Source organism: Saccostrea cucullata, unplaced genomic scaffold (genome assembly GCF_032062105.1).
Source record: "Saccostrea cucullata isolate Sc308-1 unplaced genomic scaffold, CSIRO_AGI_Scuc_v1 ctg43, whole genome shotgun sequence".
Lineage (NCBI taxonomy): Eukaryota > Metazoa > Mollusca > Bivalvia > Ostreida > Ostreidae > Saccostrea > Saccostrea cuccullata.
Window position 1 is genome coordinate 991,269 of NW_026934231.1, and position 16,589 is coordinate 1,007,857.

Below are 16,589 nucleotides of genomic sequence, written 5' to 3' on the forward strand. Positions count from 1 at the left end.
CTTCAGTACTCATCAACTTAGTTTTTATGGTTTGTTTATAAAATATATAGTCCGGTGAAAACATTTTATAAGACTGTCGAGTTTTGTTTTCATTTCGTGCATTTTAAAATCATGCACGACCTGTATCGAAATATGGAGTGATGCTTTCTTTTCATCAATATTGATGAGTACAAGAAGCATTGTGCTATTGATAATTTGTGAATTCAGCATTTATTTCGATTCGCAAGTATCGAAAACCAGCTCCGGCTGAAGACGGTGAAATTTCCAGTTCTCGTAATGGCGCCGGTTCTGACGTTTTCCTGGCACGTAAAATATCAAAATCATTAAAAAGCCAGGAAAACGTCAGATATTTCGGACTATAACGTCCTGTGATGATGTCATTTAAATTCATTAATAAATTTTGCAGACTGTTCGTAAAAATGATAATAATAATAATATCCATGAATGAGTCATTTATGTACTTAAATTAACATGACTATGCATTTTATTTACATGTATGTAGATACTGTTCACGTAGATTGCATTTGCGCAATTTTCCCCATCAGCTGATATGTGAAACCGTGAGTTTTTATTTAAACCATGACGTATTATATTAATTAGCGTAAATTGGAATAATTTAACACAAAATCACGAAAGATGCTATTTAAAATGTATTACCGCTAAAAACAAGTACGTTTACAATATACACATCTATGATTACCTGAGCTAATGACATCAAAATTAAGAAATATGTGAATTACAGTCTTGTAGAAGTATATATGCTAAATTGAAAACGAAACTTTTATGTAATATATGTAAAGCTATGGTGCTCGATCATCGTGTACACACACTCCGTCCACACACCACTGAAAAAATATGTAAATAAAAAGAATTAAAGCTCAGCAAGACGTGTTTCTGAAACACTGATCCCCCCGTATGGCAACATAGCGAAGGTTAAACTTTCTCAAATGCATTTGGTACCCAAACTAAGGCCTTCTTACAAGGATTACATATTTGAAGTATGAAAGCCCTAGCCCTTACCGTTCAAAAGTTATGGCCAAGGTTAATTTTTTTAAAAGTAGGTCAAACTCCTAATTCAAGGTCAAAGGGTCAAAGTTATTGGTTTGTAAAGAAAGGTCTTGTCACAAAAATTACATATTTGAAGTATGAAAACCCTAGCTTCAACCGTTCATTATATATGGCCATGGTTGAAGTTTTTTAAAAGGAAGTGAAACTCCTAGGTCAAGGTCAAAAAATCAAAGTTGTTGATATCCTAGGAAAAGTTTTTTTTTTTTTCAAAAGGATAACATGTGTGAAGTATTAAAACACCAGCCCTTACCGTTAAAAATATGGGGAAGGATAAAGTTTTTTTTTAAAAGAAGTTCAATCTACCAAGGTCAAGGTAAAAGGGTCAAAGTTGTTGAAATCCAATGAAAGGACTTATCACACAGAGTATGTATGAGAAGTATGGAAGTCCTAGCACTCACTGTTTCAAAGTTATGGCCAATGTAAAAGTGTGTTTTTTTTGTAAAAGTAGGTCAAACTCAAAGGTCAATTCAAGAGGTCAAATTTGGTGGTACCCAAAGAAAGGTCTTGTCACAAAGAATACACCTGAGAAATATGTTAGCTATAGCTCCACCAACTCAAAAGTTATGGGCAATATTAAAATTTTTGGCGGACAAATAGAATAACAGAACGACAGACTGACAGACGGACGGATAGGGCAAAAAGTTTATTCCTCTGAAACTTCGTTTACGGTGGCATAAAAGTACATAACATTACTAAGCTAAAAATGTTACAGTCTAACAAAGTTTATACATGTACTTGACATTTATTTTCACTACTATTCCTTTAGAGGGAACCATAGGTTTAAAATCGAGTCTTCTCTTTGGAAGTTTATACTCTCTCTAGAGAGAGACTTTAGGAAGAGAAATAAGTATTGGTATAAAGGCTTCCTGGGGAACATGTGAAAATATGAAATCACGAAATTTTATCAAATTCAATTATGAACGTAGGAATTTTCAACATCTAAAAAAAAATTTCCCACGACACATCGTAGACTTTTTGAACCATAAACAACCGCCTTTTTTTTTTTATCAAGAAATGGAACTTACACTGAATTTACATAAATGGATAAAGAATCATGTAAGAAATTAAAAAGACAATGTACGAACCACCTATTCTTCCGTTTTTACTAAATCAGATGTGATCAAAGTCATTCAAAGAATTAGAGACAACATAAACAATACCAGTATGTTATTCTTCAGGCCAATGAAGCTGGTACATGTAACAATATCGTCTTTGTTTGCAAAGACCATTATCAGAAAAGCTTCCTTTTAATTCTACGTCTAGACATCTTACTTAAAAAGGCAATTTTGATTTCTCAAGAAATACTTCAAAATCATATTTCACTATTTAAAACTTTTAACATTCCAACCAACCTACGTAATTTCTATCTATATGTATATAGGATTACTAAGCTTCATAAAAATCATTAGAAAGAGAAATACCCGGTACATTGCAGAAAGCAAATGCTCTACATATTATATTACTTATATTACTTTTTACAGATATACTAGTATTTTAAATTACTACATTTATAAAGTCTTCCGAGATGGTCTTCTGACAAACTATAAGAATAAAGACGAACACTCCTTTATTAGCTATTATTACACACTAGTAATAAATACAGGTTTTTTTGCATATGCGATATGGCTGACGTCGCAATAGCTGTATCAGCCCTGCAGGGCTGATACGGATTTGCAGGGCTGATACGGCTATTGTGACGTCAATATCACACCCTTAGTAAATTTAACAACAAAAACAGTACTTGTGATCATAGTGTGGTGGGTTCATATTCTCTTAATTTTAACTTTTTGAAAATAAGATTAACCATAATTTACAAATACATGTAATAGATTATTTTCAAATTAGGATCGAGAGCATTGAAATAGAAGTAGAAACAAACCCAAATCGTATGAGACAATAGACAATGTACATGTATATATGTAAGAAGTCCATGCATGATTATTTACTTATTTTCTTCTCAACTTAATGTATGCTGTATTTTATTACTAAGTATGTAATAAACATATTGATACATACCCTTTTCCACATCAAATCCTGTATCAGCCCGCGACCAATATCAGCCCTCGGGCCTTCGGCCCTCTGGCTGATATTGGTGTCTCGGGCTGATACAGGATGTGATATGGAAAAGGGTATATATTATTCTCTATTTATTAAGCAAAATATTTATATGCCTGATCAATACATAGTTCTCGTACTGGTCCCTGCTGACAAAGCAAGTAACAACATTGTCTTCGTTTGTAAGGCTTTTTTTATATAAATTGTTAATTTATAAACCTCGTTTTAGAAATTGTTCATACGTAGAGCATACTCTTGCGTATCGAATCTGAGATATATAAACTCTGTATGCAGGTGATGAAGGTATATTGCTGCATAAGTAAGGGAAGTTGACGATTGTAAAGTTTAAGTCATCATGTTTATCATAGAGCTTGGGTGTTAGATTACCATTAACGTCTTTTTCAAGTAAAATATCCAAATATGAAACAGATTTGTCGGACTCGGTGGTATCTTTTATCTCAGGCTCACCGGGGTATATCGTGTAGACATAAGAATGGAAAGAACTAAAATTGTTAACTGACAATACGTCGTCGATATATCTAAATGTCGAGTTGAAGGCCACACGAAGTGTTTTTTTTTCTTTTTACGTCAAAGATTTTGAACAATTTCTGCTTGATATGAATAGAAAAATAGGTTTGCTTATAATGGGACGCATTGGTACCCTTGGGAATTCCAATAGATTGTTTGAAAACCTGGTCTCCAAATACCACATAGATATTGTCAATCAGAAACTCGAGCATCTTTTTATATCAACTTCAGAGTGCTTGTGAGTACAATCAGAATGGGTTTTTAACAAAGCAATTTTGCAAATGACAATGACGAGGTATTTCCAAGTTCTATTTTTATTGAAAAAGCTGCTGTCAATGATGTCAGAAGGCATTTAGTTTATCGCGGGGAATAGTTGTTAGCATATGAAGATTTTATGTTGCTGATTTTAGAAAAAAATTGTGATTTCAAATGTACCAAAAGTTCCTTTGAATTTTTTAGAATCCACATCTGATTTACAACACTTCTCGAATATATTGTTGAAAGTTCTCTTGACGTTTCTCCTTCACTACTGTTAATGTCGTAGTGAGGAGTAAATTAAAGAAAGGTTTCTTGAGATAAATCACTGTTTATTACTAGTATTTCCACCATTTCATACTACACTGTAGTACCTTATCACTGGTAAAAATTTTTAGATAAAAATAATCTGATTCTCAACACAAATAATCTGAGAATCTTTCACCAGTCTGTTGAAATTTCGTGGATTGTGCTGAATTATTAGCAAACCTTATTTTATTCTTATGAAGCAGAATTAATTTTAAAAAAAACTTTTGATTAAAAAGAAGTCTCTTACTTTGACCTAAATAAAAGACACCACGGAGTTTAAATAGATCTGGCACATTTGCTTTATACTTGAATTTATTTTTTTCCCATATCCTTCATTACTAAAGTGAGTTACTGATGGCAAACTTTAAAATGCATTATGCATTATCACTCACATATACTGAGTACATGTCATTCAGTTGATTCAGTATGCAAAGGCATGTTAAACGTATCACACTAGAACGAGAAAGGCTTGTGTCAAATAAATGGCTGATACATGGATATCAAAAATTTCATTTAAAGTCGACGTTTCTAAAATTACTAGTAATATAGTTAAGTAATACATATAATTATGTTCGTTATACTAACATTGACATTGTTTGAAAATATCGTGTCAACTTTGGGTTAAATATTGAGTAATATCTTTCATACAAATAGTTAGGCCATCATTTGCATACAAAATTAATTTTTTTTTTTTACTTTTACCAGATCATGAAAAGGAAAACTAGGTTCATGTCAAAAGTAATCCGAATGCAATGTAATTTGCATCGATTTAATCTTCAAAATCTGAAATCTAATTTAAAGTAGACTCTTATTTTATATGTCAATTGCGACACTTACACAATTCTTAGCATTAGTAAGTACCATAATTAACTTTCTTCAGAAATCACCTTTTTATGTCCACAAGACGTTCCAGGGGCGGCAGCAGACTTAGTTGAGCACACGTTGGAGAGTATTGGATCCCAGCAGTACATTTTGTGGCAAATGTCTTCCAGTGTCGTCCCTACGCTCTGATGAAGTAAAGAGACAATATACAAATCTAAGAGTTCACCGGAGTCTGATAAAACTCTAATCAAGTTCACTCCAGACTTAGTGGGATCAAGTGTCTAAAATATTGAAAAGAAAAGTCAATTTTTGCATAATCAATGTAGAATTCATATTTGTATTATACTAAGGCAGTAAACTGAGGTTTTTTTTCTCATTATAAAACTGTTATTAAATGAAACAGTCTACTTTGATAACATTTTCGTAAAAAATCTTAGTAAAGCTATACATAGAACCATTTTAAATCTCATGAATAGCCAAACACTTACATGTAAAGGAATTTTAGCATAGAAGACCTTTCAACTTTTTTTTTCGATTTTCGTTTTTAATTTAATACTCATAATATGTTCTTCGTGTGTCAACCGACGTTTTCTTTATTGAATTTTCCTTTTGAAATATTTTTTTCTGCAAAATTAATTTCCGTTTGAAGGAAAAGTTGACACAATATTAACTGCGTCTGTTTGTAAAGAATAGAGCAAGCCGACTGCATCACTCACAGCTTCTGTAATTTCCACATAAAACGTCTTAATAAGGTTTGTTACAGAAAATATGACAAGAAATGGCGAAAAAATTCATCAATTTTGCTTTGTCAGATAAGTTGGAATAATATTTTCGAAATTAATTGAATCAAGAGAACAAAAATATATATATCATGATGCCGATTTGAAGAAAGAGAATCTTTTGTATATGTTTTTTTGCTTTAATTATTTCTGGTCTTAAGCAACCCCTGACTTGATGAAGATGATCAAATCAAAGAAAGTTATCATTAAATAAGAAAAATGATGGATTGGATTGTGTGCATTGAGTTAAAATCACGTTTGAAACAATTTCTAGTTTCGAATTAAATCAATTATTTCTAAAGCTAGCTTGAATTTTCTTTTTTCAGATAAATGTTTTTACCAAACAAAAAGACGTCCCATAAATCTGATGACACTGTTCCGAGACGTTGTAGATTTGTCCAGGAGCATCTTTAGTCAATGCCTCATAATGATGGTTTACTCGCGGCTTATCTAGAACACACGAGGCTTCGGGTCTTCTACAATATGAAAACACAATAGCTTGTAAAATTTCAAAATCGATGAAATGTTATAATCCATTTTGATAAGTAAAATAAAGGAAAAACATATTTTGAAGAATTTGTCTTTTGTCTCTCGCAATAAGAACGGAATCAAGTGAAATCATTGGAAACAAAACATATACAGTTTCTTCGATATCTGAAAAAGAGGTTTTTTTTCTTATTATTGGGTGTGAATATTCAGACTCATTCTTGACCTTTTCATAAAGTTTTCCTCACTACAGTTGCTATCTATGATATGGGTTTTAGGCGGTACACATCATTATTTTTTGTAGCTATTGACAGGTTTCTTTTCCCGATACTTCTACAATTTATTTCCTGTCTATGATTAATGAAACCTTTAATGATACCCCCTGTTAGTATGTTCCATATTATTGAAAATAAGGATAAATGTCTACAATTCTTTATAAAAATGTTGCCATATGAGTATATTTAGGTTAGTTTTAACTCTGCTTTCTTAATGAAAATACTAAAGAAGATCTTAAAAATATATAGGCTTTAAAAGAACTATATACTGTATATTGCATATCTTGCCCCAACAAAATCAAATTTGAAAAATTCTTGAAATGTGCTGAACTTTATAAATTGTATGAGAAATATGAATTAACAGATCATATTATAGTTTCAAAGTAGTTTATTAAAAATTTTTGTTCTAATGACGTCGCAAACTAGTTCGATTTTACATCATGTTTTAGAAAGAAGACAAACTGGACAAAATTTCAACAATTTTAGCTTTAAAGTTTATAGAGCACAAGTTTGCTCAGGAACAATATTTACATATTTCATTGATATTATCATTCTACACATAACATCAAAATATTGAGCCTGATCAGATCTGCGCTCGGTGAGTTTACTCAAAATATCGACGTAAAATATACATTTTTCTGTACAAATAATGGAAATTTTAAAATTACGTCATTTTCGTGACGTCATTTCAAACATATGACGTCATTGCTATTGAAAATATTCAGTGTTTTGAAGTCAGAATATATTCCCCTGTTTAAGAACATAATGAAATATTTCTCCGTTAAAGTTTGATTTTTGGGGGCAAATATTGGTTATTACCGAATAAAGTTCTTTGTGAGCTTATTTTTAAACAAGATTCTGAAATAAAGTTAATTGAGTATGTTTTAGCTGTAAAAATTTCAAGATATAGAAATGAAATAGTCCAGGAAAAATATTTAAATCAAGTCAAAATTGCAAGAGGAATATCATGTTATGTAAAACAATTTTTTCATGCAAATCTTTACGTAGAAATCAAGATATTAAGATAATAAAAAGAATTTAGGAGAAAAAAACGATGTTTTCTTAGTTTGATTGAAGTCTGATTGCTGTATGGCGATTTTAAACAGAAATGGGAGTAAGTTCTGAGAGGACGCTAGATTTCCATCAAGAAATTAATTACTTGTAGAGTGAGACTTTAATTAATCCGAAAACTTCATCGAAAGGCATAAAGATCAGAAAAACTAAAGACTCCCGAGACAGATAATGAATTTACACAGAAGGTAAGGTTGAAATCAGTTTCTTTTGAAGGCAGTAAAGTTGTGATAATTAAAGATAATTTCCCTCGTGAAACATAAATGTATTAAAATGAGAGAATTAAGATGTAAGATGTTTAAAAATGGCCAGAAGCTCATAGATAAAAATACTCTCTTGAGTGACATCAGGACCTGAATCATCATGTTTGTCCTCAGCAATATCATGCTCATTTTGCAGTCTTCTTTGAGAGAATTTAAATGCTATGTAAAACATTTAATACTTCTACAGCCTTATAACAGATTAGAAACCCAAAATGTGAACAAATATCCTTTGTTTTTATACTGAATTTGACCACAGAAAGTTCCGCCTACCTGAACAATACATAGACCTCAAGGCGAGTGGGATCGTTACACAGGGGATGTCTACTCCTCCTAGGCACCTGATCCTACCTCAGGAATTTGACATAGGTTCATGTTTTATGCCCTTTTAACATATTTGTATTAAAAATAGTTTTTTAGATAGATCATTTTTCATTATCTTTGTATTGAACTCTTGCTCTTTTTTAAAGTAAATATCTAATCGTAGTTTCAATATTATATTTTTTTTTATGTTCTTCTCGGTTGTCAACCAAATATAACCTATGGTATTTTGAACTTTACAAAAATGGATTTGTTATACACAAGAACAAATTATTACAAAATTAATTAACCGAATAATTTCCATATAATTTTTTGTACAAATAAGGAATCAAGGTGTGATTTCCTATGAGTAATTAAACAATAGGATTTTGTTACATTTATTGTATATTTATTGTATAGTTAACACTTCCTTCCACTCCTCTTTTTTCTGAGAACACTATTCTTTTTTCCGCCTCTCCTAACAGCAAATTCTATAAAACCACAAGCTCAACAATTCCCACTCTTTGCCATATATGACTACGTTGATTTTAAATTAACAACGTGCGGATATTCTTAATGTTACAGTTGTTCCCGATAATAAAAGCAGCACCATACTTTGAGCTAGGTTAAGAGAGCTCTATGAAGTTGCTTATCAATGTGAATACTAGCTTAGTCAAATTAAACAAAACTTTACAAAACATTTCAACATTCGTACATGTAGTTGTATAGTCGACTTTATTTATTTATTTATTTATTTTTTTAACAAAATTACCACCACTGCCACATGAACAGAAACATAGCTTAACAAGAAACAGTTCTTTTCTTTAGCAATATAAAAAAAAGTTGGCATTATGTGATCATTCTGCATTGACATTGTTCAGATAAGCCATGAAATACGGAGATAAAAACAGTTACAGTGTATCAAGGTAAAAGAAGTCTAATGAAAAACTAGTAATACAAATTTGAGAATAGAGCAAACATGAATCTCTAAATACATCAGAGAGGGGATCAGGTGCAGTTGATGATTAAGCATTCCCCGACGATCAGTAACAATCGCCAAGTGCTCTTTGAAATGATCGGACAAAGGGAAATATCCGTCGACAATTCATTGTAAAAATAATACTTATTGTTATACCTTTAAAAATAGTAACAATCGCCAAGCCATAAAAAAATCGATGTTGCTCTTTGACATGATCAGACAAACGGAAATATCCGTCGACAATTCATTGTAAAAATAATACTTAATATTTATACAATTACGGTAAGTCAAAATTCCATTTAACCATAGATTGTGTTTGCTTACAAGGCCATTGTTGATACTCTTTGTCAATTATTTGACTTCTTTTAGAAGTGGCTCCTACATAGAGCATATTCTTGTATGTGGAATTCACTAATGATGACATTTCATATGCAGGTAATGATAGTAATTGTTCGTACATAAATAAGTTGAACTTATCATGTTTATCATAGGGTTTTGTTGGTAATTTGCCATTAATAGTTTTTTGAAAGAAAAATATCCAAATTTGAAACAGATGTCTCAGACCCTTTGGTATCTTTTATATCTTGTTCAAAAGAATAAATAAATAAATGAAGGAATAACATTAAAATTTATACATGTCGTGTATACATCTCTTTAAATGTTGAATTCAAGGTCCGCCGCAAGATATGTTTTCTTTTAATGTTATTGTTTGTTGTATAAACTCTGCATCATAAATTATTGTCAACCAGAAACTCATTGAATAATAATCTGCATAGTTTTTACTTTCATTTTTCAACTTCTCTATTGCTTCGTTTGGAGCAGTTTAATGAGACATACGCTAATGTTTGTAACAGCAGACTTTTTTTCCTTTTTATTTTGGATTATACTATCGTCTTTGAGAATTGTGAATTAAAATTTGTTTTTAGGACTTCCATATATTTAATTTCATATGCACAAGTAGAAGTTCACCTCATAGCATGAAGTAGTACAAACTAGAAGACTAATATTTAGGTTAAGTATTCTTTTTTTTTCTCGGTTAGAATTTTTATATCCCAAGAAAATTTACTTTGGTTGCACCCTAGAGTTTAATTCAAAGTTGTTTTATGTCTGTTCTTTAGCAGCTCCCATATAATTGCATTGTTTTATAACCTTGGTTGTAGGGCATTTTGTCTTTACTGCAGAACATGTCAATTTACGCATTTCCTCTTTTTAGTAAGTTAAGATATAGCCATGCAATTTAAATGCATACCCATGCATAATTTACGACTTATAACCTTCACCCCAAGTTCCCTTTTTAATTGCATTTTACTTAAATTCATTTGGCAAAGATGTGTACATCTTGCTCAACTTCAATGTCTGCTTCATGGTGGTTGCCAAATTCACACTGTTTTCTTTTTTTTTTTCTATAACCAATTTCTTGCTTCTTTTGACAAAGTATTTTTTTCAAATTTATTCGTTACTTTTTGTATTGCATTATAAAAACTAATATCAATGACATTTCTTGGAAAGCTGATGACCGTAATGCATTTTTAAAATTTTCAAGTATCGTAAATAAATTAAAAAAACAAAACTCCAAAGTCATGGTGAGATTGCTTTTTAATTTCTCCTTTTTCGTTCTCGCTGAATATCATGATTTGTTAACTGATATTTACAGATATGTTCTCTTCCAAACAATTGCATACAATTCTAGACAGAGATTTGTTTCAAACTACATTAGACAACATCCTCCGATAAATTTGATGCACAAACACTCAGAATTATACAGCAATTGTTGGTATATAGATGACTAACAACGACTTGTTTTATCGAAGCAATACATATTTCAAAACACACTTTTATGTTAATAAAATAAATGAAATACAATACAACCCAAAAAGAAACTTACAATAGGTTTGTCTTTATGGAGTTGATCGTGCATTGAGAGAAATAGAAGGCATTGGTGGTAAGCGGAGACACGGCATCCATGATATAACCATTGTTAGGATCGCACTCCTGTCCACGGAACCAACCATCGTGATCTGATCCTAAACTAAAGGTAATTAAAAGGAAATATTCAGATAAACAGTTTTCATAGCCATTACTTACATCACTGGATGTGATTTCATCGGGTAATATACGAGTACATTCAACAGAAATGGAAATATGAATTATTAAGTAACTTGATTAAAATGAAATTTACAATTATGACTTTAGATCAACATTATTTCCTTTTAAAATATTTCAAATAAAGTTTGCGAAGAAAATATTTGAAATTTGTACACGTACGTGTATTGTTCAAAGAGACAAAAATAATCAGAGTGGATTTGAGAGGGAAAAAATATGCTTCATTAAAATATGGAAATAACTAACAGTATTAAATCTCAAAAGTCCATCGAAACAATACAATGAGGATCAACGCAATCGCCTCTAGAGCACCAGAAGTGAGATCTGGTGCAATGGAAGAACCTCTTGCCAACCGGTGACATCCAACATCAGCCCCTTGTCATGATCGGGAAAAACAAAATCTCCGTATACAACTAAGTGTTTAGATAATGATCTAACAATTGGCAATAATTTCTTTTTTGGTTGTAATACGTCATTTGATTGGATAAAGGTTTAAGTCAAGATATAGTAAATGAAAGGTGCCTACAGATTTATCAAATTTGAGAAATAAATTCCTTTATTGAGGGTGTATAACTTTAGCTTGGTCGAATAAGGTGGGCATAATTTGTAGGTAAACAAGATGAAAAACCATAATTATTTTAAACTGTCATTTTCAAAGAAAATTAAGAAAACCAGTCATGAATATGGGAGTTTTTTTTATATTCGGCAAAGGAAATGTATCCAGATAGCCTACAGTCTCTCAGAAAACGATCATTTGTATACTCATGGCCTCTTCTTTAAAATAATATCAAATTAAATATAGGTATCCAGTTTACTTTTCATATGATTTCTAACTGAATGTTATGAAAATACTCTATTTTCTTCATAATTTTGATAAAGCCGTAAAGTACGGGAAAAAGAAAGTTGAAATTGATTATGACGTCATAATGGATCTAGCACCAAAAAATTAGTCTCAAGTCATTTACTAGATCTTGACCTTAATCTATATCTATATATATATGGTTGTGGCCTTCAACTCGACATTTAGATATATCGACGATGTATTGTCAATTAATAATGGTAATTTCCATTCCTACGTCGACACGATATATCCTGGTGAGCTTGAGATAAAAGATAACACAGAGTCCGACACTTCTGCTTCTTACTTCGATATTTTACTTGAAAAAGACACTAATGGTAATCTAACAACCAAGCTATATGATAAACGTGATGACTTTAACTTTTCTATCGTCAACTTCCCTTACTTATGCAGCAATATACCTTCATCACCTGCACACGGAGTATATATATCTCAGTTGATTCGATACGCAAGAGCATGCTCTACGTATGAACAATTTCTTAAACGAGGTAAATTATTGACAAGCAAGTTGATGAAACAAGAATATCAACAGTCTCAAAGTCATCATTTCGTAAATTCTATGGTCGATACAATGACCTTGTCAGCAAATACAATTTATCATTGAATTGACGTTTTTCATACCAATTGTTAGTCCATTAAACACTGAATTGACGACGGATTTTTCCCGTTATTTCCTGATTATGACAACGAGCACACGGCGGGTGTGACCGGTCGGCAGGGGATGCTCACTCCTCCATGGCACCTGATCCCACCTCTGATGTTTTGGAGGTCCGTGTTTGCTCTGCTCTTATTTTGTATATTGTTTAATGGACGTTGAGATTGAATACTGTTCGTTATTTCCATATCCTTCTATATCGTATAACATAAGTTGTCTACGTCACAATGAGTTACGTCAAAAACATATTGCTCCACTTGACGTTACTTTTAAAATATGCTCAGTTTGAAGCCATTTTTGGAAGAAAAATTGCTTATTGTACTGCAAAGCTGTTTATAATGAAACGTAAACTGCTCCAGTTTATGATATATCGTTACAAAGGTTAAAATAAACTTCATTCCTTAAGTAATGAAATGATACATGTAGATTTATTACCTGACAGGATCATTTTAACGACATAGAACTTGATAGACCTTGCGAAATAATGACTTCAAAGAAGACTGTTGATATACTTAGTTCATCAACTTTTTTGTCAATAGCTAGCAACATTTTAGAACTTGTTCAAATGCATTTAGGTTGATTTAAAATTTTCATTGATATCCATAAAACCATTCAAGGTATTTGATAGAACAGGTAAAATAAGAAAAGCTAAAATATATTGCCCCTGATCCTCAATATACTATTATCTCAAACAGGTAAGGTATCATATACAAATTAAATTATATAATTGGGTTACATATACCAGATAGGATATATATATAAAATTTAAAACTGGTAAGGTAACTTTGTATTAGTTAGGTGTGTCATACTTTCAAGGTCACTAATACTATTTAGAAATGCCTTTGTCCTGACAAGAAGAATTCAATCAATATTCATTAGGCAATTTATAATCAATAATTCACTACCTTCAAAAACAACACGTAACGATGGTTATAAAGAAGAAAGATATATAAACGTCTTTCTAAATTTGATTAGATGTTTCAGTACCTATTCTTACAGAACTTAATGAAAGGATGCAGCATTAATTCTGAAATAAATGGCTTTCAATAAATCATGCAGAACATAATGTGTCCATTAAAGCGCGATAATTAACACATACAGACATAAGAGTACACTAAAATAAAAAAAGAAAATTCGCTTTTTGTAGGAAATGTGCCAAATTGACGTTTAAAGGGATAAACAAATAAGTTACAGTACAATTATCAATTTGTACTAAATGTATTTATTGTCTCCCAGATGATTGCCGCAGCTGTAAGTACGAGACATTTATTTGTATGGACCTTGGTAGTGTTTAATAAAGATTAAAATGTCGAGTTAGAAACGAAGCATAAAAAACCTCCGTCTTTCAGCACTTCAGTACAATGATTAAAATGTTTCTAAATGAAGTTTCATTCACCCACTATATTCGCCTCCAGGAACTAAATGTCAAACAATTAACAAAACACGTTTTTCATACACGTTTTGATATATGATAAATTTTCGACTGAAATAAAAGTCATCTGATTATAACTTGTGTGACCGATCAACAAGGGATGCTTTCTCCACGTGACGTTATTTTAAAATATATAGCATTTGACCTTTCCTCTAATGTTCATGAAGGTCCTTTATTGGTTTGCTCCCGATTTGCATTGTTTAAATGGATAACAAGCTTAAAATTTGTTCATTATTATCCTCTTAAAAAATCAAATGTACAGAAATTTGAAACCTCATACACTAAAATCAAGTATCAAATTTTGATATTAAATTATATCTGTATTGAATGAATGAAAAAACATACATTTTAACATACATTTAGTATACATTTATACATAATGTATATGTATTAAAGGAAAATATTTTTAGATAATCAAAAAATTTGCAAAAAGAAAATAATCATTAAATGTACACTTAATAGGGTCATACGTCACGTATCCTATCTGTTTAATTTTTTAATAAGATATTATGAATATAATACAGTCAGTTGTTTTAAGGCATGACATTCTAAGAACGCTTTCCAGGGTCTCTTTTAACCAACATGTTGTTTTAAGTAATATTTTCACAAAGTATGTTTGAAAAAAGATAGCGGTTTCAAAAACCTTCAGGTACACCATCTACTTTTAAAATCCAAAGCTGATCAGAACTAAACGGTAGTAATCGGTCGGCAGGAGATGCTCACTCCTCTGTGGAACCTGATCCAACCTCTGATGTATAAGGTCCGTCTTTGCTCTGCTTCAAAATCTGTATTGTTTAATGAACTTTTGAGCTTGAATGCTGTTCGTTATCTCCAATATTTTATTCATAGAGGCTTGTGTGATATCAATTCCAAGCAGTTCGAAATACATCTAATATCCTATATGTTAACACATTGCTCGTGTGAAGATGTGTTTATGAACTAATATTATTGATGAAATTAATTGACTCTTGGATTTGTCCATAAGGGATTGTTCCAATTCTAATGAACCAATTGATCGTGATTGAATGTCCATAGAAAGAGTATGATACTCACGTGTGGGCCATTTCATGAACAAAAGTCCCTATACAAGTAAAGCCACCTTGATCTTCAATGATTGAGGATGATTTTCCGTTTTTTATTGAACAAATATCATCAGTAAAAGAAACACCTGATGAAAAAAAAAAACAAGAATCCTATTTATGTATTATGTATATGTCTACAAATTTCTTTACAATAAAAACAAGAAAGTTTTAATTTCATTATATTTGTTGCTGACAAAATAACGGGAGAAAAAGAATTTTATTTATTTATTTTTATTTTTTTTCATTTTTTTTCAGAACATTTTTTAAAATCTTTTTTTAAAAAAGACGTCAATTTTGAAAGATTCTGTACTCTTGTAGTTTTCCTAATGACACATGTAAAAGTGTGGCGAGATTTTGATTTTTTTCTGAATAATTTCCATAACTCCTTGTCTTCTTTAGGAATTTTAGGAGTTTGCTAACAGAAAATATTCCTAAAAAGTATTACCAGGTATATAAAAGGAAAGCAATGTATGAAAAATAACATCATTTTTTAAATCAATACCCTGTATTTTAAGTCAATATGCTTTTTAATATTGAGGCATCAAGCATTTTATGCCAATTAAATTGCAACAGACCAGAAATACAAGTTATATTTGGGAGATATAATAATTGGAATCGAACGATATTTCATCCTTTTGGATAAAATGTGTATTTCGCACGTATTACATTGCCTCAGGGGTGTTCCCAATTTTACTGGATCTATATGAAAGAAATGCTGTCAGGGAGCTTTGTCAATTTTTGAACCTTTATTCCGAGGAGAAGTCCATTGTTTTGCAAATTGATATCTCGTCTATCGTTACAGATTTCATTGTTACTGAATGGATTTTTTTTTTCGACAGCCTATTTGAAATCGCCACTTTCTGTCGACAAATTGTCCTGGTAATTTGCAATCCATCAAAGTATCCTGTAAATTACATTAGGGAGCATGGTGTCATTGCACTAACAAAAAAAAAGCAGAACAAAGAACAAGGTACTGTAGACAAATTTAAAAGAATGAACTTCTGAATACATTGACTTTTTCCGTTACTGTTTACATATGGTATATTTCATCATCAATAAAATTATATATACTTATATACCTGTCCAATTTTCGGAATTTTCCGAATACATGTATGTATTTTTTTTTTACATCTCATGAAGCTACCTTTTGTTTTTCCGTTTTAAGATTACCTTGTTTTTCTTCAAATCATAAAACCGTACATGTATATTTAGATATTTAATATAAATTGCGATTCATTAGACAACCGTATTTTGATGTTTCAGTTAAGTAA

The 16,589-nt window shown here is 31.1% G+C and overlaps 1 protein-coding gene across 1 annotated transcript in view; it reads right to left on the reverse strand.

Moving 5' to 3' along the window:
• Positions 1-681: 681 nt before the first annotated feature.
• LOC134240327 (A disintegrin and metalloproteinase with thrombospondin motifs 18-like) overlaps positions 682-16,589 on the reverse strand; it is a 37,007-nt gene continuing 21,099 nt past the window's right edge. The window contains exons 10-14 of the mRNA XM_062722432.1: positions 15,290-15,404; positions 11,073-11,216; positions 6,157-6,292; positions 5,103-5,222; positions 682-845 (exon numbers count right to left, since the gene is read on the reverse strand). Of these exons, the coding sequence (XP_062578416.1) occupies positions 801-845; positions 5,103-5,222; positions 6,157-6,292; positions 11,073-11,216; positions 15,290-15,404 (560 nt within the window). The 3' untranslated portion in view covers positions 682-800. The remainder of the gene's footprint in view (positions 846-5,102; positions 5,223-6,156; positions 6,293-11,072; positions 11,217-15,289; positions 15,405-16,589) is intronic.